Source organism: Eufriesea mexicana, unplaced genomic scaffold (genome assembly GCF_001483705.2).
Source record: "Eufriesea mexicana isolate 0111107269 unplaced genomic scaffold, ASM148370v2 scaffold1837, whole genome shotgun sequence".
Classification (NCBI taxonomy): domain Eukaryota; kingdom Metazoa; phylum Arthropoda; class Insecta; order Hymenoptera; family Apidae; genus Eufriesea; species Eufriesea mexicana.
In genome coordinates this window covers 241,908-267,171 of record NW_016909955.1, presented here as the reverse complement: position 1 = coordinate 267,171, position 25,264 = coordinate 241,908, and the positions used below count along the sequence as shown (strand labels likewise).

General features: G+C 39.8%; 2 protein-coding genes across 10 annotated transcripts; one reads left to right on the top strand and one right to left on the bottom strand.

Annotated features, from left to right (window-relative positions):
- Window positions 1-580: 580 nt before the first annotated feature.
- 5PtaseI (inositol polyphosphate-5-phosphatase A) lies at window positions 581-10,845 on the bottom strand. 2 transcript variants are annotated; one of them, XM_017902631.1, is made up of 12 exons: window positions 10,768-10,845; window positions 9,960-10,001; window positions 9,795-9,895; window positions 9,137-9,224; window positions 9,016-9,079; window positions 8,718-8,938; window positions 8,506-8,646; window positions 8,254-8,415; window positions 7,968-8,153; window positions 7,794-7,859; window positions 6,959-6,995; window positions 581-3,371 (listed from the first exon to the last, which is right to left on the bottom strand). In XM_017902631.1, the coding sequence occupies exons 1-12, from the start codon at window positions 10,828-10,830 to the stop codon at window positions 3,190-3,192; spliced, it is 1,353 nt and encodes a 450-aa protein (XP_017758120.1). In that variant the 5' UTR covers window positions 10,831-10,845; the 3' UTR covers window positions 581-3,189. The 2 variants fall into 2 exon arrangements, with proteins under 2 accessions (XP_017758120.1, XP_017758119.1); XM_017902630.1 differs by lacking the exon at window positions 581-3,371 and having other exon boundaries at window positions 4,743-6,995.
- Scgalpha (sarcoglycan alpha) lies at window positions 3,355-21,480 on the top strand. Of its 8 annotated transcripts, none has more exons than XM_017902635.1 (12): window positions 3,355-3,431; window positions 12,904-13,105; window positions 13,196-13,332; window positions 13,935-14,074; window positions 14,163-14,338; window positions 14,443-14,544; window positions 16,734-16,908; window positions 16,996-17,243; window positions 20,004-20,075; window positions 20,286-20,435; window positions 20,933-21,001; window positions 21,094-21,480. In XM_017902635.1, exons 3-12 carry the CDS (start codon window positions 13,209-13,211, stop codon window positions 21,116-21,118), a joined length of 1,281 nt encoding a protein of 426 aa, XP_017758124.1. In that variant the 5' UTR covers window positions 3,355-3,431; window positions 12,904-13,105; window positions 13,196-13,208; the 3' UTR covers window positions 21,119-21,480. The 8 variants fall into 8 exon arrangements, with proteins under 8 accessions (XP_017758124.1, XP_017758125.1, XP_017758121.1 ...); XM_017902636.1 differs by lacking the exon at window positions 12,904-13,105 and adding an exon at window positions 4,625-4,749 and having other exon boundaries at window positions 3,358-3,431; XM_017902632.1 differs by lacking the exon at window positions 12,904-13,105 and having other exon boundaries at window positions 3,358-3,431.
- The last annotated feature ends 3,784 nt before the right edge of the window (window positions 21,481-25,264 follow it).

The following is a 25,264-nucleotide window of genomic DNA, read 5'->3' as shown; positions in this document are numbered from 1 at the left end:
TCTCTGTCTAGTGAAAGATCATCGTCAACACGTACAAATGTTCTTATTCTATGGTCGAATCAGTTGTTTTTTCGGAATTTTCTGTACATTATTTTAGAAAACGAATTATATATTCACATTGTAGAACGATAATTTTATTTCTCTTTCTCTATATACTAATACATGAAGTGAGTGTCACAATATAAGAAACCACAATATAATATACATTTGACTCAACAAATTAATACAATCGCTTTTTAAATTTGTAAACTTTGGTCGCTTTTCACGTTAAAGTAACCCTACTGTATAACGTTTATTCGTAACGTACATCATACATGCACATATAATCTCATTATTTAACATATTATATTTTTGCAAGGTACTGCCAGTACAAAATATAAGTACATTCATATTTATAAAAGTACAACGTTTGCTTACCGTCGGAAGAAGACGGAAGAAGTAATGTTTCTCTTAAAACATGTTGTAAAATATCAGAGCAAGCAAGAATTTCGATAACGTAATAAGCATTTCAATTTCATCGTAATTGAATTTGTCGGAAAATTCAAAGCTTTTAACTTTTTTTTTTATTTTCTAGGTTTGCCATGTTTATTAGTTAAATTCTACCGTTATTTAAATCCGTTTGTAAACTATAGAGGCATAGAAAACAAACAAGTCATCGATTCTTCTCTCGATGATGATGCAATTAAATGGCGATTCTTTTCAAAAATTCTCTCGAAAAACTTGCCCGCACGGAAGATCCTAAAACCAGTCTGGTGAAAGCGTCAAATCCTTAATCTTACATACATGTTAATACGTACATCGAGTTAAATTATTGCGTTACGGACAAAGCATACAATTCGACGGTTCGTGTATTTCTAGGTATTGCATAGCATAGAATAGAATGTTTAATTGCGATCGCAGCGAACATTTCGTTGGTCTATAAAATACTCAGTTTTGTAAAATAGTTACGTACAAGAAACAATTGCAGTATACTTTAAGCATTGATCAAACAGATCAGGTACTTCATCGAATCTCTAATTATCGAATTGTACACTTTATCTTCAACTGTCTTACGGCTAACTCTTTAGGAATGGCTTACGATTATCATCGACATACACTTCGGAAACAGACATTTGGAATAACAATCGCCAAAAGAACATTTGAGAAAATGTGGCCAGAAATGGTAGCTTCGTGTATGTCACCGAACGAGTGACATATACGATTTTTCGTTAAGTAAACAACCTATTCAAAATATCGATTACCTTCTACGATTCTTGCCATTCGTGCTTACGTCTTCGCTATCGTTACAGATGAGAAACTGCATGATCGGATGGAACGGATTTGAAAGCAGTCGTAGGTAAACGTATCGACTCCTCGGAATACATTAAACCTTCTTATAAAATAATTCTTCGCCTCCTGCATCGAAGCCGATAATTGAAAACGTAAGACCGGAAGGACTGATATTTTGGCGAGACTTGATCGCGAAGGGGTTATGTTATAACAATATAGTGTTACGTTAAAATCATTTGAATTGTTCGCGATAAAATTTAAAATGGAACTAACAGACATAATCCATTACACTCGACAGATTATGGCATTACTACATTCTTGTACATATTTGTATATAACACCGAAATATGTAAATTCGCCAGTGATGTAACCAGGGGCAGTGGAAGGATTTGAAGGACTTTTAAGTAGCGGCAAACTTCCGTAGGGGACTTATAACAAGTATACATTTATCGTATGCATGTCGATAGAGGAATACAGATATGTTGCGTGCAATACATACGACCTATCACGTCTAAACATTTTACTTCCTATATTAACGATATTCGAGTACTTTCCAACAGTTTTTAATAAGCTTCGAGTTCACTAGCTAGTTGTTACGCTAATGGAATGTACTCGGAAATTTAGTCCAATTGGATCGGATTAAGATATTATCGTGAATCGAGTGCTTCGAGCACATTATATCAGAGATCGGTAATAATTTGAATTGTCGAAAATAATGCGCTTACTGCTATTCAATATTGTAGCCATAAAATAAAATGAAAAAAAAATATATATATATATGGCAAGGATATATTTTCGTACTAGGAATTTATTATCATTGAAATTCGACGCCAATGTATAAATAGTGCACAGACACACACACACGCACACATATATATATATATGTGTGTGTGTGTGTGTATCTATATGATGTGTACATTATGCAATTGCAATAGAGTTGTTATGTACGAAATTTCAACTAGAAATAGATTCTTTTACTCTTTTTATTTCCGCACATAATAATTCGCTTGCAAATGACCCTTATCGACTTTTTGCAATGAAATTCAAAGCGAATGCGTGTCGGTTTAAATTGAATCGCATTGCAAAAAGTGAAGTGGAATCGATATTGGCAGCAATCGTAGCGCAATTCTCTTCTTTCGACTTCCGCGGTTTCCAACAATGGAAACCAACAAAGTGAGGTACCACGGTAATATCACATCAGACGATCTCCCATGGAAACGTTTACAGTAGCGTGTATCTCTGCTCATCTAATCATACAAATCATTGCAAGATCTCAGGTCTTGGGAAGAGCTGTTCGAAAGAACGTAGCATAGGAACACCGAGACACTTAATGAATAAAATACAATAATTGTCGCACACGCGATTGTACTGACAGATACGTTTCGTTACATTAACAATTCTCGAAAAAGTCTCGTCTTTTTTCCTTGCTATAACATCTCCATTGTATAGTTTAACGGGATGTATTTTGAATCAATGGATTACTAATCGCGTAACAAGTTTCGTGTAAACATACCCAAAGCTTTTTGTATATGCGCGCGAAAAACAGTTTATAACGAGGGCACGCTAGGGTATTTGCGGCAGTCGTCATTCGTCCGTCGTGAACGAAACATTTCGTAATCGCACTATTTGCGTTACTTTGCATTCAATTTACCGAATCGCGTGAGTTTACCCATATACGAGTGCACGTACGACTTACGATTATCGATCGATCGCAATCAACGGGTTTTAAAGTCGATAATCGATTCGATTCGATTATCAGTATGTTCCGAAAACGACGCGGCGAGATCTTTGCGCAGATCGGTTGCCGGTGCATCGCGATACCATTAAAATATGTTGTACCTATAAGCTTATGAAACGTTATTTCACGCAACGTGAAATAGTAATTTGCAAGCGAGGACTGTACACGTAATAAATTCAATATCAGACGGTCGTTTCCCGAAAAATCTTAACCGCCGAGTCCGCGTGTTTAATGTGAATATATCTCGTGATGGTTGTCGCACCGTTGTTATTGTTGTTGCTGTGGTTGTCGTTATTATTGTTGAATATCTCACGACTGTTCAAACTGGACATCGTACCCGATTCGGACTCCTCGTTCATCGTGTCTGCAGTCAAGAATTAATCACTGACCAATTTGAATCGGAATCGTAGCAGAGCAGATAAAGGTAGCACATATATTCATTTTTCTTTTTTCTTTTTTTACGCGTTTCTCTAGTTACACAGTTGTATACTACATTTCCTCTATAAAAATAAATATAATAAAAATTTGAATATCAGTTTGGAAGTTTGGTAAGCTTAACGATTTATATCAAAATGCAACTTTACGGAGTATCGCGGAGCGAGCTAGAACTAGAGCTAGAAAAGCAAATGGCGGGAAGTCGGAACTCGATTCAAATAAATTAGCTTCTAACAGGTTCGTGAAACGTTAAGCAGTCGTTCTTTCAAATTCAAAATTTTGAAGAATTACTCTCGATTTTACTTCGATCTGCTCTACCATAGAAAAAGAGGTATTAAGAGTGCATTGCGATGCAACGTGCAAATAACAATAACACGTAGTCACGCAAATTAAAGGACGTAAATAAAAAAGAGCAACTTTCGGTTGTATTAAAAATAAATTTATATTTACAAGCGAGGAGAAAATAATAATTACTAATAAAACGTCTTATGGATCGTAAGCACAGTAGGATCGGAAACAAATGCACGATAAATCGTTTGTTCGAATCTGTAGTGTTCATTACGTTCAAATTAAAACATCTGGAATTCGTTTGGCAAAATATAAGTTATAAATTACCTCTTACTAAGTACCTATGAGCGTAACGTTTCGAATTCTTGTAAAAAGGAAACGGATAACGGTATTGATATTACAACATTGTTCCTCGTATTGCGTATAGAATCTTTTTCGGCAAGACAGGAAGCAGATATGTTCATTCATATGCAAATCACTTTAGGGTTAACCGGTATTGACTCAAATTAGCTCGAATTTTTTGTGAAGATATCGCGAATCGATATCATTTCCTTACAATTTGATCGTAGATTTTCTGTCGTGAACTATTCGTAACGAAACTCGCACAGGAGGTTAGGAAAAGACGAAAAAGAAAAAAAGCATTAAATAATTACACGTGACGTAAAGGAAAACAACGTAGCGTTAATTCTCGGTATGACTAACATTTATCGTATAAGTTAATATCTTTATCTTCTTATAAACTAAAACGAAACTAACTTTGGCAGTCGGGTCCAAGTAATGGACAACGCGCGTGTCGCGTGCACACGTACGTTTTTAATATTCTATCATAGGACACATTCAATTTGGCAAGCGTTACGATGCACGTAAAAGCACATGTTTTTGTACGCGGTTTAGGTGAAAATGCATACTGTGGATGGAATTCTCTGAATAGCGATGGAACAAGATGGTGAACGAAAATGGAGAGAAGTTCAAGACGATGAAAAATTAAGATTGTAACAAAAGATTACGAAAACTACGAGGTAATGATTTTTCTCGAGTAAACAAGCTCGATACATACTTGTTTGCGAAACTTATTCGATAAATCAAACAAAATAGGACAACGTGATCACCACGGGTTTTTACGTATCTATTATACATATACTGGTAACACTGCTTAACAGATCGTACACGTTGACACAGTCATCTGATTATTCCGATTCGTTAAACTTTATATTATAATGGAACATATCGCTACGTAACAATGATATACTGCTTATTCAACTGCGCATCTAAAATATGAAAATATATAGTACGTAACTTTATCGTTCGAATGTATGCTAAAGAGACAGTTCATACGACGACGTTAGAGTATCATGCACATGCGAGAGACACTTTGAACATCGAGACGTCTTGCTACATGCATGTACTGTAGAAAATTAGTGCTACTCGATAGAGCGTAAGCGGGGTATTTTAAGTGACTAAGGGAGTACCGCCATTTTCTTATTTCTTATTTCTTATTTCTTATTTCTTATGTCTTACGGAGTAAACGTAAAAACTGACCTCTTCAACTTCGTTTCCCGAATGCGATACCTTCCTTATCGGCGGAAACGAGAACGGCGACTATAGTATACGGTAGCTAAGTAAGGAACATGTAAGGAAATTTTGCGTTTTCTTCTCACGATACGACGCAGCAACACTTTTGGCACTTACTTTCTTTCTGCACGATAGTAACCTTACAATTCTCCGCTTCTAATTTTGTTTTAACGTCCTCTGTATTATCGCTTGACTTTGTACCTTGGCTTTGTACAGAATTGTTCCTCGTAATCTGCCGCGAAGACACCACTTCGCTTTTGTCATCGCATTTCAACATTTCCACTTCTTTAATCGCTGCGTCTGTACATACATTTGGCTCGTTACACTCGTCCTCCAATTTTATTTTCTCCGCCTCCATCTTTGGATTCATCTTCCCTTCACCTTCCGTTCCGCTGTTTCCAAGATGGACTACTGTTTGTTCCGCTTCCATGATAACTTGTAATACTTCAGAAGTCCGATCATTCCCTAACGTTTTCTCCGACATTATACTTTTATTTTTAATACTAGTCTTATCGATTAGTGTATCGTCTACGAGTGCACACTGATTTTTACTATTATTATCTTCTGCATTTTTAAAAGTATCTATAATTTGATTCAAGCGTTTCTCTCTATCTTCGAGCATTCGCTCCTCGCTCTCTTTATTCGCTTTGCTCACTTTGCTCTCTGCGTGAAAGAGATTTGTACTAACCATCATTGTACAAGAATCCTTACCTTGTTTCGCTATAAGCTCGCTTATATTCTGTATATATACGCTGTCGTTGATTGCGATTTTTTTCGCATTGAAACTCAGTCTGTTGCTCTCGTCGTCTGTTCTATCGCAAAGTTCATCCGACTTCTCCGAACTGAACGCTTCGCCGCTCAAGCTCTTTGTCCGGCCGTCCGAATAAGTGCTCAATTTATTATCCGAATAGTTGCTATACTTATCGTCGTGTAAGTACACGGAACTCTCGTTCGATTCGAAATTGCTAGCGTTTATGATCGATATCCTGGGTATGATCAGATCGGCGGGCAAACCCTCGACACCGTTCGGCGGAGTCGAATCCAAGGACGAACGATTGATGAAATCTCCAAACGAATGATATCCTTGTTGTCCCTTACTCTGGACCCATTCTTCGGTTAAAAGATGCGACCTCTGCCAGGACACGTCGCTGTTGCATCTGTCTGTTCTTACATTCCACTGTTGCTCCTCGGTGTTGGGCCACGTATGCAAACAGCAATCGCTGGGGCTTCTTTTCATGTCGGTAGTATTATCTTGATCCGCGTCCATTGACTCTTGCCTTTTGTTCCGAACGATCAGCTCTAACTTGGATTTTAAGAGTGCAGGCGATACAGCTCTGTCGAGACGCCTGGCTGAGATTGACGCTTGTGCAGACTGCGACGTGGACACGTTGTTCATGTTATCTATGTCTACGTCCGGGACATCGCCCGAGGCAAGTATTATAGCATTTGGACTTGGACTGTCCATACTATCCGGGGTATAAGGATCATGCTTAATAGGTGCTGCGTGCAATAGATTAGTCGAACGGTCCGTGTAATTGATCCGTCCGCTAACGCAACTACTATAATCAGGCAACATGGACAACAATTCGACGTAATTGTTTGGCACTCGAAAGCAAAACTCAGGTGCACTCGGCAAGCTGCAGCAGTTTATCATACCTTCGTCCAAGATGAGATTAGCCCTCAAGTAGACTGGCTGCAAACGGGAAAAAATGGACGATCCTTATGTATTATCGTGCATCTCTATGAAGAAATGGAGGGACATTCTTCATATGGTAGGACTCTATAAAAAGTCTAGCTAACATTAATGTAATTCAGGGAAACGATACGGTAACAAAGTACTTTGGGTATGGTACTATAGAAACATGGTACTGAACGTTTGATAAATTTCACTGAAAAATATTTAACTTTGGCTTCAAAGATGGGTATTGAACTCTTTTTAGCAGCGTACACGATCTTTCAATTGGAATTTCGCGTAATACTATTCATTTCTTACTTTCAAATCTGTTTTAGTAGGATATTTCTAGCGATCATTTTTAGTACTATTAAGTATGTCGGGAATACATTTAAAGAAGCGATGAAGTGCATACCTGCGATGATAAAGTAAAATATACTTAACTCTTTCTGGTGGCATTGGGTGCAAAAGGCTAAGTATAATTATAACATTGGAAATCATTGGAAAGGTGAATTTAGAAGTGATGCTATACTGAACCAACTACACTGACAAGCCTCTATGTAGTCATAAATAGAGGAATGAAATAGAAGTAGAGGACATATGGAAAACCAAGATAAAAACAGGCAGACAGTTGATAGATAGGTACCTTAGTGCTTAGAGATTCATTCGAAACTCCAGAAAAACAGGCTGCACCATAATAATTAAAAGAATGAATCATCAGAATAAGAACTAGGAAGTGTGTAAATATATTCACCCAGCATAATAAGTAAAACGAACCAGTACCTTTCTTTTTACTTTAGAAAAAACAGATTATCTCACCTTATGGTCACCCATACAAGTCGTTGGACCTATTATTCCATACTCCACGGCATCCAATGACGATATCTAAAAGAAGATAATAATCGTATTAAGTAAAATATTATTCCCCTGGTACATACGCGTTTGAAAAAAAAAAAAAGAAAGAGATACAATTAGATAAACGATGTTTCGTACATCTTGGACTAGCATTTTAGCGGTAGGGCTGAGCAGAACACGATCGCACCAAGCCGGTACTCTTGTCTGCATATAATTTGAACCTTCATTGATATCTTCTTCAAATGGGTAACTGGGTACAAATTTAATCGGAAATTCAAATAATCTTCCATCAAAGTTTTCCAGCTCTCTGTCATATTCACGTAGCTACATAAATATCGGTAATTTCATTATGGTCTTCCTAATCGTCAATGCAGTATTATAAGTAACATTGTACAATTTGAAGTTTGAACATCGAATTACTTACCCATTGTCCACTATTTTGCACAAAAACATTCTGATGCTCGCAATGAGAAAATTCTTTCTTTCCTAATGTTAATATGAGATCATCGTCTTTATTGTGAAACTGCAGTTTTGAAACATTCCCTTTGTTTGATAACCTTTTTTCTTGAGTATCTTCTGTAAGTTTCTGCACGAAAGAAAAGATACCAATTATTCTCGTTCCGTCGCAATATTTATGCAAAAATAACATCGCTTTCCTATCCTATCTCGTACGTACCTTGATTACACCGGCTGTGTCTGTCCTAAAATTAAAGTCTCCAAATAAAAAGTATGGTACATTTGAATATTTATCGTTATGAAACCTATCTAATGTATGCTCGAGCGCTCTTCTACGCGTCTTACTATATACGGATGGAAACTGAAAATAAATGACCAAAATAAGTAACTCGGTTATAATACTATCTTATAAGACAGGCTACAATCACTTACCGTTTCCATAGCAATAAAATTACTGGCATCATGAAATAAATGTATATTTATGAGATCAAAAACTGTTCCACTAATACTCCATCGTGTTCTCAGAAATCCTTTCCTGGACCATTTACATTCTGGAAAAAATTCCTGAGGGAACTTTGCTTTTTCTTTGGTCGCGACTGCTTCTATATTACCAGAATGAACCTCTTTTCCATTCACTGGTATAAAAGTACATTCTAAAATGATAGTAATAACATTGTAATAATAATAATAATAATATCATGGTCAGATTGGGGTATCAAGAGTATCATACCTTGGAAGTCCCATAATAAAACTTCTTTCAAAGATTCATGCACAAAGTAAAAATTTCCAAGAGCCTAAAAAATATTGTTGGTTATTAGTATGTACATATTATATATAGATAATATACCTACCGTAAAATGTTCAGCAGATGAATAATCTTCATCCAAGAATACTCTAATTTTGTCAAACAGTCTTAATTCTTCCGATGACATTAGTAATCTGTAACAAATAACTTTATCAGATTAAATTAAGCTGTACAAGAAAGATAGAGAGTCTGAACTTTTCACAGTAGCTCAAAGATCTGCTATATTTTCAACGCTTTTTCTACATTGCTCCCCTATGAATATCATTCGATAAATTCATCTTTTGAAGTAGCTCACTCAACCATGGAACCATGCGTGATGGTCTATTTTTATCCCTTTCTGCCGCTTATGCGTTAAATCACATTCAATATCGTGATCAGGGAAACCTATTTGTCTTAGTATAGTTTTAAAAAAGCTCGTGCACACCTCCTACTACATTCTACTCCATAAATATTTCACATATTTGTAACCTTAACAACGTAAAACAATAATATATAAAGGTACTTAAAGGAATATTCTTCCATAAACCTGTAACCATTATTTCATTACTTTGGTTAAAGAGCTTAGCCAATGGAAGTCTTTCAAGTGGCTTTACCTTAACAAGATTTTCTGAGGTATCTTTCGTATCCTTAATACGGTATAATCGTTACTGACTATGCAATACACAAAGCTTTAGGGAGAAAAAAAAAGAAATATACCAAATTACCTAACAAAGTCTTCCACCTGCCTAGTGCTGTGCTCGTAACTTTTTCCACCTACTTCTTGGCAGTGCAATGCAATAAATTTTGGATCCAGCCTCAATATAGTCTGAAAAGTGAATGTAAATAGTCGTATTTACGCAATGACAGCGCATGTTATCTGTAATACTTACAGATAAAAATTCCTCCGTCCAAATTTTCAACATCACGCTAGGCTGAAAGAGGACACGTTCTTATTAATTATTTTTATAAAAACGATACACGTACGTTTTTATTTATTTATCGATAGAAAGGATCGAGAAAAATTTAAAGACGTCTCCCGTCATTATACGTATATCGCGATTTCGTCACATATATTATTGATCTATGCTCAAAGGATTAGGCCTAAATCTCGAGAAAAACGCGTTAACGATGTATCGTTCGTATCAATCGATTTAACGGACAAGCGTCACACGGATCGATTTAAATTCACGCGCTTGACAAGAAATACATTAACTACGAGAAATCGTAGATAGAGGTAATACGATGTTATGCTCGCTAATATTACAATTAATACGCGCGAAATAGCACGCAACATCTCGTGACGCTTTAGAGTTGCGGCAACAAGAAAAACAAGAGGGAAAAAAGATGAATGAAGGAAGAATGGTTGTAGAAAGCAAACAAGACTCAACGGTGTATTATCAGCGTAGCATCGTTACAAACTCGTACAAACGCGGCAAGTGACTATGCACCGACGAGAAAAAAAAAAAAAAAGGAAAAAAAAAGAAAAAAGAAAAAAAAGAAAAACGAAATAAAGGAAAAAAGGAGAAAAAAGAGAAAGAAAAAATACAAAATAAGCAAAGAAGCAAAGAAGCAGATGATGTCGCATTCGAAGGTAATCGCGGGGCGCGATCGATCGATTGACAGATCGATCGCTCAGGGTCAGTGAAACGATAGAAATAAACAAGAGAAAGGAAAAGCGAAAAGTCCCAATGTACTCACCTCCTCGAAAATACTGCCAACATTCGCGGTGACCAATAAAATTGGAACGCTGTTGCCCGCCATTCTTCAATATATCGAGAAGGGAAAGTTTTGAAAGAACCTGGATAAACGGTACCCGAAGTGAAGAGAGTCTTGCGTTTGATGTGAAAAGACTGATATCGGGTCGACAACGATCACGAGGACAACGATGACAACGATGACGACGATAGACGATAGACGATAGACGATAGACGATAGACGAAGACGTAGAAGAGGCAGAATCGGTGCAGAAGACTGTCAGAGGGATCGACACGAGACGAGCACACTGCACTGTGTCGAGAGTGTCGCGAGACCGAGCACCGACTCGGACAACTGGATTTTCCGTTGGCACGAGCACTCGGATCGAGTAACTAAGTTCGAAGAAGAAAAGTCACCCCCGGCCAGGAAAGGTCCGCGTGTCCGGAGGAATCAACCCCTGTGCCGAGGAGTGGCCAGGGTTTCGCGCCGTGCACCGGTCGCATCAAACCTCGCACTGCAAATACACATTATTAATCGAATAACGCGAGGCTCGTTCGCGCACCAGAGGGAAAAGTTGTGTGTGCGGTAAATATATCCCTCTATCGGCCAGAGCGAAACCACGCCTACTGCAGACGTCAATGGGGCAGTGCCGTGCACATCGGAAACGTAAACGCCGCCGAGTGGAGACGCCGGGCCCCGGCGATGTTACAACAACGTCTGCACGTTCGCCACTCGTCGCACTCTCGCTCCTCTTTACGCTGTTTCACGCCACACACTGCTGTACCGTGTCGTACCATGCAACGTTACACCACTCGCGAGAAATCCCGTTTCCCTTTGCAATCTTTGCAAAAACATTTATAGCTAGACTTGGTCGCGATGCGGGACCTCGATCTAGGCGAATTCGCGTGATCCAGATTGCGCGTTTTTCACCGTGACGTTTACCGGTCTACCTGTTAAAAAAACCGTGACTCTCGCCTTACACTGCTAGCTTTTCGACGGTAGAATAGCCGATTGATCGAAATCGAGGAGCACTCGGCCGCCGCGAACGCAAGCCTTCGAGAACTCGTGAACGATAATTCGTTAGAGTTAATCGACTCTACGAACTCTTGGAACAGCGATCGAGAAGTTTGGTAATTGTTTTGGTTATGTTTCCCGCTAGTCCCTTTACTCTCTGGAACGTGAGCCGAGTTATCGAGAAGTGCTAAAAGCGTTGCGATAATCAACGGGACGGAAGTTTAGTTCAGATAAGGGTACGCGTGCGCGCCACACGATGCTGCAAACCACGTCGAAAACCTGTATATAATTCAACGATACCACTCGGACGCTCGGAGTAGCGCATTTTTCTTCCTCGAGTTTCTCTTTATCGCGTACAGCGTAGAAAAATAAACGATATCGTTCCAAGTTCCATTTCGTTATCTCGATCAAATTTTCGATTAACACGAACTCGAAGTGGAATTGCAGGAAAAACTCGTGGCTATTCGAAAAAGCGAGACGGCGCGCATATCGCGCGTACGCTCCTGGAAATGGTTGTCGGAAACGATGTTCCAGCTGCGCATGAGAAGGGCGAAACGCACGCGCTCTTATGTTCCGTTTACGCTTATACCTTATTCCTTTTCATTTCCTTTCTATTTTTTCCTTCTTTTCGGCAAACTCGAATCGTGCTCGAGTGGACAGCTAGACGGATCGCGTGCGGCGAACGAGAAACGACGAATCGAGCCGCGTTAGTCAACGAAGCGTGCGCGTTTGTCACGGAAAACGGAAAAAGAGACAGACGGGCAGAACGTTGGGTTAATTATCGCGTGTCGTGTGGTGTTCGCAACGATCACCGTTTCGAGTTAGAGCGGAAGAAGCGTGCACGATTTGCTTTTCGACTCGACGTTGCACTTGCATCGCGTTAACCTGTTCATCGACAGTGCGTGGCCGTCCGCTCCGCTAAAGTATCACCACCGCTAGCGGCCGCTAGTCTACGTCGTCCCCGTAAGCCGATCCGCCTCTTGTCAGATTTCTCCGATTCGTTTCTCGTGCCAGACCACGAAATTACAGCGTCTATTTTCATCGCGTGCGGCCGCTTCGCGATCCCTCGAATCCAATCGATTCGACCAGCTGCCGATAACGAACGTGCCCGATATTTTCGAGCAGCCGGCAAACTTTGCTTCCCACGAACGATATTTGGAAATTCCCTAGCCGACGGAGAGAGCGAGAGAGGGAGAGAGGGAGAGAGAAAGTAGGAGGGAGGAAGAGAGAGAGAGAGAGAGAGAGAGAGAGAATCGATGTCACCGACGACGACCAGCACGACTGCGCGTGATCACGGAAGAGATTAGGGTCGTGGAGTTTAGGGAAGGTAGATTGTAGAGAAACTAGGTAGATTCGGTGAAAAATGGGATTTCGAACGATCGTTAACCGACGGCTGTCGTTTGTTGTTACTTTTCAGATACGCCGCGACCATGCTGTTGGGCGTAGTAGCGTTGTCGTTTACGTTGACGACCTTGGCGAGCGCCGAGAGCATCTTAATGACCGAGGTGTTCGTGATTCCGATCAGACCGGAGACTTTCGACTGGAGCGAGGATGGTAAGAAGGAAAAAGGTTACTCGATAGCGAACAATGACACCGATGAACGGATATTTGCATAGCGCTCGTCTGGTATTTGCATGAAGGAAGCGATTCGGTTACGCGCAGGAGTGACGGAACGAACGGCGGGCATACAGAAATAACCGGGGAAAGAAAGGTCGAGCGAATAGCGGCAGACAGTTTTCGGTCGTCAGCCGTTAACTCGATTCACCGGCTGGAAGTCAAAGCGGTATATAACGACGCGCGTCATTCGCGTCGCGTCTCGAATAGCAATCGATTCACGCTCTCAAAGAGCACCGAATGTCGCGCCGCGGCCTCACAGCTGACATGTCACGTGTATATCGGTACTTTCTAGCGCGACGTCATCCGAGAATCACGAGCGGCTGCTCATCGTTCGTTCCCGGCGCTTACGAGTCCGTACCGTTCGCTTCCCGTGCACCTTTCTAGGGAACGAGTGCAATCGTTTGAACGATGAGCGCGTGACACGCGCGCGATTACGCGGAATCGAATTATTCAGAGTCTACGCGAGTCCGGTATTTTAATCCACAGATATTGCCGAATGACTAACGAACGAGTCGCCGTGACTCGTTTTCTCCTTTCAGCACGATCCGACCAGTTCTCCTATCAACCCTCGTTACTAAACGCGCCCGATCTTCCATCCTGGATCCACTACACGTACAGCAAAAGAGATCACCATGGCTTCCTGTACGGCGTCGCGCCCAAGGATCGAAAATACTTTCAGGTGAACCATAGAAAGCTGTCGAGCGACATAGCTTTACGCCGCCGAAACTTCAGACCCGAGCTTAACGCGAAGTAACGATGATTTTCAGCTGGAGATCGTAGGCCTAAACAAGCATACTTACGAGACCAGGTACAAGGTTCTGGATATGAACGTCCTCGAGAAGGAAAACTTGACAAAGTACGAGGTCCATTTAAAGATCGATAATCTAAACGTGGAGGACATGTTCGACCGCAACAGAACCGAGGAGCTCCTCGATATATTTAGGTCTGTCGATAAAACTCAAGGAAAGACGAGCCTTGACAGAATTTTCGATACATCACGATACGTCCGATTAAGCTTTCCCCCCTTTTTTTTCTTTTTCCTTGTAGAAAGAGGTTATGGAAAGACGCGACGGATTTATACGTGACTTTCCTAGCGTCTGCCGTCGATCTTGGCGCACGTTTGCCTCTGAAGCCAAGCGAGGGCGAAGGGTGAGTCACCTTTGAATATCGAATCGGCCGCGATTAGGGGCAAAGCGAGGATGCATGGCGCCATTATCACGGTATATAATTACGCGGCTTCGTTACCGTCGCCATCGTTACGACGATTATCGAACCACTCAATGGGATTCAGCCTGCTTCGATATCGCTGACGTATTAATCGGCCGATCAACGGAAAAGAACGTCGTGACGCGCGTCCCGCACATCCTCCGATTTTTTCAAATAGATAATTGCCATTTCCTTTGCCATCGCGTATCGTCCAACGCTTTCAAACGCGCCATTATGCCCGAGCTGAGCGAAATCTTCGGTCGGCCGCTTTGAAGAATACGCGTGTCATTAGAGATAGCCATCTATGGAAGCGCTTCAAAGACCGTCCCATCGGATATTCGCATTTTCAATAGGTTATTACGCAATGGCTTTAAATCACGGCCAATTTTGTTTGTCGTTGGTGATTCATTTCCACATCTTTCGTCGCAGATGCGCGGAAACCTCGCCGAACCGATGCAAATCGTTTTCGCGTTATTCGTTCGATCGCAGCGCAGATTCCGAGGAATCGCTTCGTCGCGATAACATCTTATTGCTTTCGCGAATTTCACGCCTCACTGTTTCACCGTCTGCTATAATTTTCCCGCGAATTCCGAATCATTCCATGCATTATCGCTAACGAGCAACAAACGTGCTATCGTCGTTACGAAATAAGCATTTATATCCGATCTACTGATACAGTCGCTTCCGCTACTCGATCACGCGGTTCATCGCCGCGTCGATTCCGTTTATTCGAGTTTCCCACAAACACGCGTCGTTCGTTACGAGGGCGAAATGTATCGACACGATTGCACATCGGTGTGTCTATCCGCGAATTATCGATAGAAACATAGTTTTGCTCCGAAACGACACCATCGAGCAGGCCGTCAGATTCTCACGCAACGTTACGAAACACTGTATCGAAGGTACCTCGAAGATCCGAGACGCAAATGGCTCACGTTCACAGACGGCGGGATCGTACTCGGAGCTCGTGAAAGAAGGAGCGAAACGGTCGAGGGATTTTCGGCAGTTTACTCCAAAAAGGTTGAGTCGCGCGTGAACGTATCCTTTTCGCGCGTCCATTCCGCACGCGTTACGGCACAAACACACCCCTTTGGTCGAACGTACGGTCTAGAGGATCGTGGTTGCAGGCAGCGAAGAAAGAACGTAGACGGAACGCGCGAGCTAAATGTTGTATCAGCTGTAGACCCGTTTAAGTAGGTTGGTAACGTAAGTGCGACATTGTCAGCGCGCTCGTCCGAGCTAACTGACTGAATGGCTTCCGGCTGGCCTGCTGCTCTCCTCCGTCTCGTACTCTCAACGTTAGACGTCAACCGCTCCATGCCTCCCGCCGCATTGCGCGGCAATGCACCTCGGTGAAAGTTTGTCATTGACATCCTTCGTGTTCGAGGATTATGTAAACGGATGCGGTAAAAGGACCACTCTGTCACGTTTCATCGTATTTCCCAAAGCGCGACAGCCGGTTAATGGCGTAGCGGTCAAAGGATCTAACGCGAGCAAGTGCTTTCACTTCTGTCAGCTCGCATCGCGTGCCGTGAGGTAATCGGTCGTGAAAGCCATCTCACGCTGTGATCCGCGTTTCTGGTGGTTAGCGTGGACGCGATGCAGATCGTTGCAGTACCAGAAGCGTGGAAAAAGCACGTAGAAAATTTTCGAGGCAATCGGATGACGCGTAACGCGAGAAGAGGTGACTCGGTACGGTAGCTAGGAGAATGATCGCGAAATCTCCGTTTCCTTGACTCATCGAGGTTTCGTCGAATTGCGAAACGAACGAATGACAACCGAATTTTTATCATTTAATTGACGCGCAATGTTTTCTCCTATTTGACGGAAGTTTCGAGCGACAATGGCGTCACGATGTCTGGGAAGTGATCGGCTGATCGTGACGAGTGGAAACTACGTCTCCTTACGCGCGGGACTATCCCCGACTTTTGACCGAGATAACGGGAAACGATGCACGAGCAGGAAAGTCGTGACGCAATCTCGAATATGTACTAGGCGTTCAACGTGCCGTGAGACACGTACGCGAGCTGCACAGGTGTCTACGCGTAAAAATTCGGTAAAGCTGGCGCGCAACTCGCGTATTCGCGGTAACGCGCGAAAACATTGCGTATACCTTTTCTTTCTCGCGACAGGGTCGTTATAAGATTAGGGAGTTCCATGCCGTTCTCGCAAGAGCTGAACGAACTGCAGGAAGAGGTAAAGCCTCTGTGGAAACTGCCTTCGTGTCCTCGAGATTTCAAGCGGACCAGCGTGGAGAGACTGTTCAGAGAAGCGGAATTCGCGCTGGATTGGTGCTCGTTCAGACTGGTGAGCTTCGTTTACCATGGTTGAGCAACTCGCGTGACGCGTGAGAAATTCACGATTGAGAAATTCGATGGCGATCGCGGGTCCCAGGTGGAGCAGGAGCAGCAAAGCTTGCAGCACGAGAGCGCGAGACGAGGGCCCAGCGTGAGCGTGTTGGATTTGCCGGCTTCGGGCATTTCGGAGCACTCGGAATGGCGCTGGGCCAGGTCGACCAAGGCCAGCATTCCGACCAGAAGTTACTTGGAAGAAATTGCCACCACGATCTTCGTCCCGACGATCCTGCTTCTCGTGCTGGCCGCTCTGCTCAGCACGGTCCTCTGCCTCGATCGCGAGAAATTGTAAGTACGCCCGTGTTATTCTATTCCCATACTTGTCTCGATCGTTCGAACTTTCCGCCAAGTCGAGGGTTACGCGTTGCATGCATCGGGAGAACGTCGAGGGAAATATTTGTCATTCTATGCGAAGCACGTGCTCGAGGAATAAATTCCAGCATAGCTGTGCGAGCAACGAGCATAAGTGGTAGGGACGCTAAGAGCAGATAGAGGGGGCTGCTACTACAACTGGTTTCATTCATAAACAGCTACGATATCTGGTCAAGTAGTAACGTGCCGGACGGTACGATCGAAAATATGGTTACGGCGATTCGCGTGCTCGATAAGCGCGTAAGACATGTCCACGGCTAATTCCTAACTTTCGTTATAGTCGGCCCAACGACGGACGGCTAAATGGATTACTGCGTCGTTCGCTGCTTATATCTAGCTTCGAATTTAAAGGCTTCGAAATAGAAAATTAGGGAACGGGTATTTCCAATCGGCGAGTACGCGAATGTTTGCACAAGTGGCACGATGAATAACGAGGATTCATGCAAGTCGGCGTAACGAGGTGTTTACGAGGTGTCTAAACACCTAATAAATAAGCGATTTTTCCCTGGAACGTGCATGTGTATGGTAACGATGCGTATAAATAGTAAACGGTTCAGTATAACGCGACCCGTGTTCCGTGGCATATGTCGATTAACGTACTTACACAGTTCACTTATCGTCCAAGTATACCAATGGCGCGTATCGATGCTCCAGCGGGCTCTCGTTCATGATTAATCGCTGTACCAGCCATGGAATCATCCGGGATAAGAAGAACGCATACGTATACGTGTGTACACGTATACTCGGTATGCGCCACTGATAAAAGAGAACGAGTTAACCAGAATCGGTTAACTCGTGTTCGTCGTTTTTCCCCCCTTTTTCCTCGCTATCTCTTCCATTATGGGATGCACCTCTCTGCAACGCGGCGCGTTCTTCCCGTTCCGTTTCTATTCCTTTCGTTTCGTTTCGTTTCGTTTCGTTTCGTTTCGTTGCGGAAGCTTTCAAGTTCCACGAAAATTCTACCGACACTATTTCCACGCGGAAGCGCGGCGGCCCTGCTTCGCTTCTGTTACGACGAGCATCACGTGTTAGCAAAGAGATGCAACGCACGGGTAAGTGACCGGAGGAGGAAGAGAAAGAGAGAGAGGAACAGAGCAAAGATCTATCCACGACGCAACGGAATCGGTTGTTGAATCAGCTCGCATCGACCAGGAAATCGACTCGACGATTTCTGTTCATTAGTCGCGAGTCACCTGAAACGCTCGGCTGATTTACCGGTCTATTGTTAACGGTTCCGTACGAAATTGAACGCGTTAATAGGCGAAAGCTAACGCCATAAAGGCACAAACCGACCTAGTCTATTTATAAGCGGATGACCCTGACGATCGCGTCACCGATTATTCGCGCTTCTTGCTGCAATTGCTCTCTACCTATGACCTTTCCTCGGCTGAATTTAGGCTTCATGAAATACATACAGGCTTTCTTTCTATCGCTCTCTATCTCTCCGCGCCTCTAATCACCGTGCAAACACGTCCCGTGACAAAAGCAAACATAAATCGGAGACGTTGATGATGAAATAGCGTATTGTTACCGGTTGTCGTTGAAATCATTCACGGCTCGCAATTGCTCACTCGACGCTTTGTCCGTACCAGCGATCGCGCCAGCTTCATTTACGATTACCCGCATCGTTCTGACGAAAAAGCAATTACGTTCCTGGAATCGATGATAATGTATCTATACGTGTAGTCGGCTTCCTGGAAACGCTAAGATTTAGCGTTATTTTTCAATCGAACCGTGAAACATGGCAATCGAGATTTACGTTCTTACCTGGCAACTATTACAAAACTATCTGTCGAGTATCGAGTATCGTGGCCAACAGGTTTTTACCTACGTTCGTATATCGATATCGCGAATTCTGACAGGCTGGGAAAATATCTTTCGTTCCGAGTTTTCCTTTCTTTCTTGTTTCTAATAAGCCGTAGGCTCGCAACGATGGTGTCAGGTATGTTGCAGGCCAATAGTGATTTTTGGGTCTCGGGGACCTTCCCTATTGAGTGGCCGTCGAGAGGTACTTTGGGCTTTGGTTTATAAGGACCCTCTGTTTTCTCGAAAGGCTCACAATCAGTCTTAAACGCGGTACAGTACGGGTGGCATTATTGTAACCCATAAATATAATTATATTTGTATTTTTCATTAATAATAAACTCTACACATTTCGTTGCTACGTATGCTGATAGTTCCCTACGCATTTTAATAAACGCTGCAATTTCATTCGAGAAATTACATCTTTTTTTTCTTTTTTCGAGATAAAATTGTATCAAGTTGCGTGGCTGTCGAACAGATTTCGATAGGAGGAAAAAAATAGCGGAATAGCCTGGTTTAAAACATCACGCGTTTGCTGTTCCCTGTTCGCAGCGATATGTTAATCGCAAGAGCAGTTGCAATAGCGATCGACTGCGAAACGTCTGAACTGCGTATTGGTATTCAAGGGTGTCGCGGCTCGTGATCTACGCACGCGATCAAGGTAATTGCCATCGGGCTACAGATAATGCGGGTTATGCGAAAACAGGAATAGGACATGCGCGTCATTATCGATATGACTCACGAAGAAAAATGCAGCGATAATATGACAAATTTATTTAAGCAAATAGTCGATCAGTTTTCTCCATCTCGATGCGATTTTCACAGATCGTGGCAAAATTTTTCTCCAAGCAATTATTTTCTCTTTTCTCCTAGGAATGATCTCGAATCTGAGGAATACTTCTACGAATTATTTAATATTTTTCACGACAGAAAAAGGGGAACCAGGTATATCTTTAGTTTAGGAAAATTTGGAAATACTAATGAATTTGATCTAGTGCCTACTAACGCTCGATGACTGTCGGTGAAAATCATGGTAGCTTTAACAAAGCGTGTTTAAATCATGACCTATGCTAACAGCTCCAAATGCCCTTATTAAGCATTTACTCCTACTCGCTAGTAGCATTGTTAATCGAAATGTTTCTCTTGTTTGTTTAGCAGCGAGAAAAGAGAAAATTCGTCGGGGGAAGGAGTTAGCAACAATAACATACAAATGGTTCAGTATGCTGCTATCGAAATTCAGTATGCCTTAAAATCGCTCTCTGCTCAACCCTCTAGCCCTAACGATTCCTTGCTACCTAGTCCCAGGTACGTTTTCTTCGTTTAAAATAAAAGATTAACCCTTTGCACTCGACGATCTTTTGACTAGAGAAGGGTAGAAAATCAAAGGTTCTCTATTAAAAAACTGACGATACTTTTTTGAGCAGCGAATAAAGAATTGTATAATAATAGAATTGTAGAATTATTTGATTTCGGTACCTCGCACACTGTTACATTACATTAAATTTGATATATTAATTAATATCGATCTTCCAAATTTTATGAAATGGTGAATAAATATGTAAAATTTCAGATAATGTAACGGTGTGCGAGGTATCGAAATCAAATAATTCTACGTGTTAATTATCATACGATTTCTTATTCCTGCTCAGAAAAATATCGTCAGCTTTGTAACAGAAAATCTTTCAACTCCTATCCTTCTTTGACCAAAAAATCGTCGAGTGCAAAGGGTTAGTTCCAATGCTTTTGTCGCCATTATTAATCTCGAATATTGTATTTTAAAATGGATTTGCTTACATGTTCAGGATGTCCAGTGAACGATGTAATCCGTACATTCGACCAAATCCACCACCTTACACAGGACCAAGCAATTTGTAAGTATCAGACGTTTATTTTTATTTTATTTTAATTTACATATATTATGACGATAATATATTATACATTATACGTATCGTTAATTTTTCAGAAGTGGGATCCGAGCAGATTTCTGACTACACGAGGAGCCAGCAAAAACGTGGTTTTGCTGAATTAATGATCTACCCTCGTCACCACGAAGAAAATTGCAAAATCATTGAAACTGGCTCCGTATTATGTATTGCTTCGTAATTTCATATCGCGCACCACAATTCTCGTTTAAGATTGTACAAACTTTATAAAAAGACTCGATACTAGGTGCTAGAAAAATATGTTCAATCATACAAAGGCACTCATGATTAGCATAGCAAATTAGCATGAAAGACTTATAATTTATTTCATACAACTAAATGTATACATTAGTTTTAAGAATTAAATTGCTACTTTGATACAGAAGCTTGAAATTTAAGTTACTATAAGCTAATTATTCTAAGTTTAAGCACCACATGTACCTTACATAATTATTTAATAAATGGGTAAGATTCTGAATTAAAATTGTTATTTATTATAATATCCTATCAGAATCCAATTAATTCCTTTCATACCCTTCCTCAAAATCCATAGCAAACACTGATATCTCAATAAACATCAACGGGGTGATGGAACCCCGTATACACCAAAAAATCGATCATTGTATATGAAAAGACAAGGAACATGATGTCAAATTTCTGAAAACACCGAAACGAGCTACCTCCTGTAGCATCATATTTGCCTGATACAAAATCCTTGTTTTGGACAAAAGATTTGAGCACCGTCCACACATGCGTGTTTTCGGAATTTCCGAAACGAGCTACCTCCTGCAGCTTCATATTCGCCGGATACAAAATCCTCATTTTGGACAAAAGATTTAGACACCGTCCACACATGCGGATTTTTGGAAATGCCGAAACGAGCCACCTTCTGTAGCCTCATATTCCCCTGATACAAAGTCCTGATTTTTATTAAATGTTTCATCTATATATCTAATCCAGAAGTTTTAGCAATTGAAAATTTAGAGGAATTGATCAAAGAATTTTGTCAAAAAATTTGAAAGGAAATGATGTTTAAATAAAAAGATACGCACTTATTTTACGTTCATAATGTTTATTTTTTTCTTTTTTTTAATGTATACAGTACATAATATTTAGAAATAATACAAATTATATTACATATTTCTATTTGATTTACTCACAAAGAGAATGCAAGTTCTTCGGGTCACCGATTTAATTGAAACATTTCAGGTTAGTAGATATCATCACGCAGTTTAAGAAAATATATAATTATAGCCGCAACTACTCAATAATTTTTGAAATATTTACGATTAAAATTTTATTACTTCTTCAATTATATATTTATTTTTAATAGTTTTATGTGGAGGTGTGGCCTAACGGCAATATTCAAGAATTCCTATAGTGAGGGACAGTGGTTCGATTCCGCCAGTATCAACTTTTTTTTTAAATCTATTTTTTATTTTGTATGCATTTTTCACCTATGAAAACATTGTAAATAAAATTTATATTTATATGCTAGTACATATTTATTAGAAAACAATAAGAATACTATGCAAGAAAAACAGTTTTCTATAGTAATGTTATTTACTACAGAAAGAACACGAAAATATAAATAATTATTATATACAGGAAATGGAAAATCTATCGCTCATGTAAGTACTAATTATTAAATTAATCATTGTATAAGAATGTTGCCTATAATTTCAACTGTGCTGTGCAGCTATAAATGTTCATGAATTAATTACAAAAACTTGGAAATTTATTAATTTTCTACTGCCGAATTGATGTGTTAAGATTTTAAATTCTTTTAAAATTAAAAATTTTTACCGCTTACGATCAGCGCCATCTATGATTTGGGCTCAAAAATCAAGAAAGTGATAGGAACATAGAATAGGCGAGGAGGTCGTCGAACAGCTTGTCACGTGACAGACAGGGACAGAGAGGGGATAGAAAAGGATAGAATGGCTCCGGCAGTGAAGAATTATTAATTACTCAATTTCTGTAATTAATTTATGAACTTTTATAATTTCATTGCAAAGCTGGAACTTCAGGCTACATTCTTATATAATATTCGTAAAGAATTTAACTCTAAATTGTTAGTTATTAATTTTTGTTTTATGGCGTCTATGATTTCGTAACGGCGACCATCACGATCTTCCGTGAAAATATTTATTACTAAACGAAACTAGAAGCAAAATGTGATCAAAAGTTATATGAGAAGATTCGCAAGAACATTGTCTTTCTAACGAGTGCATAAAGTTTCATAAATTAATTGCGTAGAGGATAGTAATTAATGAAAAACCAATGGCGTCTTCGACAATAATTCAAACACTGCGTAGAATAATAATTAATAATAAATTAATTAGGGACAAATCTATATCGAAAAATATATTGGAAAGTTCTTGAAGGATCTGCCTTTACGATGCAATTATAAAAGTTCATAAATTAATCGCAGGAATTGAGTAATTAATTAATTTTCTAATAAAAATTCAAAAAGGAACAGTCAGCGCCACCTATAGTTGTGTACAGAAACTAACGGAGCACAAGCTTCCAGATAAAAATCATAGGTGGCGCTGACTGTTCCTTTTTAAAGTTTTATTGGAAAATTAATTAATTACTCAATTCCTGCGATTAATTTATGAACTTTTATAATTGCATCGTAAAGGCAGATCCTTCAAGAACTTTCCAATATATTTTTCGATATAAATTTGTCCCTAATTAATTTATTATTAATTATTATTCTACGCAGTGTTTGAATTGTTGTCGAAGACGCCATTGGTTTTTCATTAATTACTATCCTCAACGCAATTAATTTATGAAACTTTATGCACTCGTTAGAAAGACAATGTCCTTGCGAATCTTCTCATATAACTTTTGATCACATTTTGCTTCTAGTTTCGTTTAGTAATAAATATTTTCACGGAAGGTCGTGATGGTCGCCGTTACGAAATCATAGACGCCATAAAACAAAAATTAATAACTAACAATTTAGAGTTAAATTCTTTACGAATATTATATAAGAATGTAGCCTGAAGTTCCAGCTTTGCAATGAAATTATAAAAGTTCATAAATTAATTACAGAAATTGAGTAATTAATAATTCTTCACTGCCGGAGCCATTCTATCCTTTTCTATCCCCTCTCTGTCCCTGTCTGTCACGTGACAAGCTGTTCGACGACCTCCTCGCCTATTCTATGTTCCTATCACTTTCTTGATTTTTGAGCCCAAATCATAGATGGCGCTGATCGTAAGCGGTAAAAATTTTTAATTTTAAAAGAATTTAAAATCTTAACACATCAATTCGGCAGTAGAAAATTAATAAATTTCCAAGTTTTTGTAATTAATTCATGAACATTTATAGCTGCACAGCACAGTTGAAATTATAGGCAACATTCTTATACAATGATTAATTTAATAATTAGTACTTACATGAGCGATAGATTTTCCATTTCCTGTATATAATAATTATTTATATTTTCGTGTTCTTTCTGTAGTAAATAACATTACTATAGAAAACTGTTTTTCTTGCATAGTATTCTTATTGTTTTCTAATAAATATGTACTAGCATATAAATATAAATTTTATTTACAATGTTTTCATAGGTGAAAAATGCATACAAAATAAAAAATAGATTTAAAAAAAAAGTTGATACTGGCGGAATCGAACCACTGTCCCTCACTATAGGAATTCTTGAATATTGCCGTTAGGCCACACCTCCACATAAAACTATTAAAAATAAATATATAATTGAAGAAGTAATAAAATTTTAATCGTAAATATTTCAAAAATTATTGAGTAGTTGCGGCTATAATTATATATTTTCTTAAACTGCGTGATGATATCTACTAACCTGAAATGTTTCAATTAAATCGGTGATCCGAAAGACTTGCACTCTTCTTTGTTCATCTAAATACTTATACATAAGTTAAAAATAAATTAAATTTTATAGTATAAATGGATATTATTTTCGATGATAATTCTGTGATTAAAGAATATCCTGTAACAAAGAATCATATATTAATATTAGAATGTAATAATAAATTATAAATGTTAGAATTAGAAAATAGACATATTGATTGTTTCATTATTTTAAACAAATAATAAATGGTGTAACGACTTTTCTTGTTAATTAGAAGATGTAGCTTTTTTCATCAACTATGTATTTAAATTTATTTACTTTTAATAAATTTCAAAATTGTCGTTTCATATATCTTGACATTTATTCAACAACCT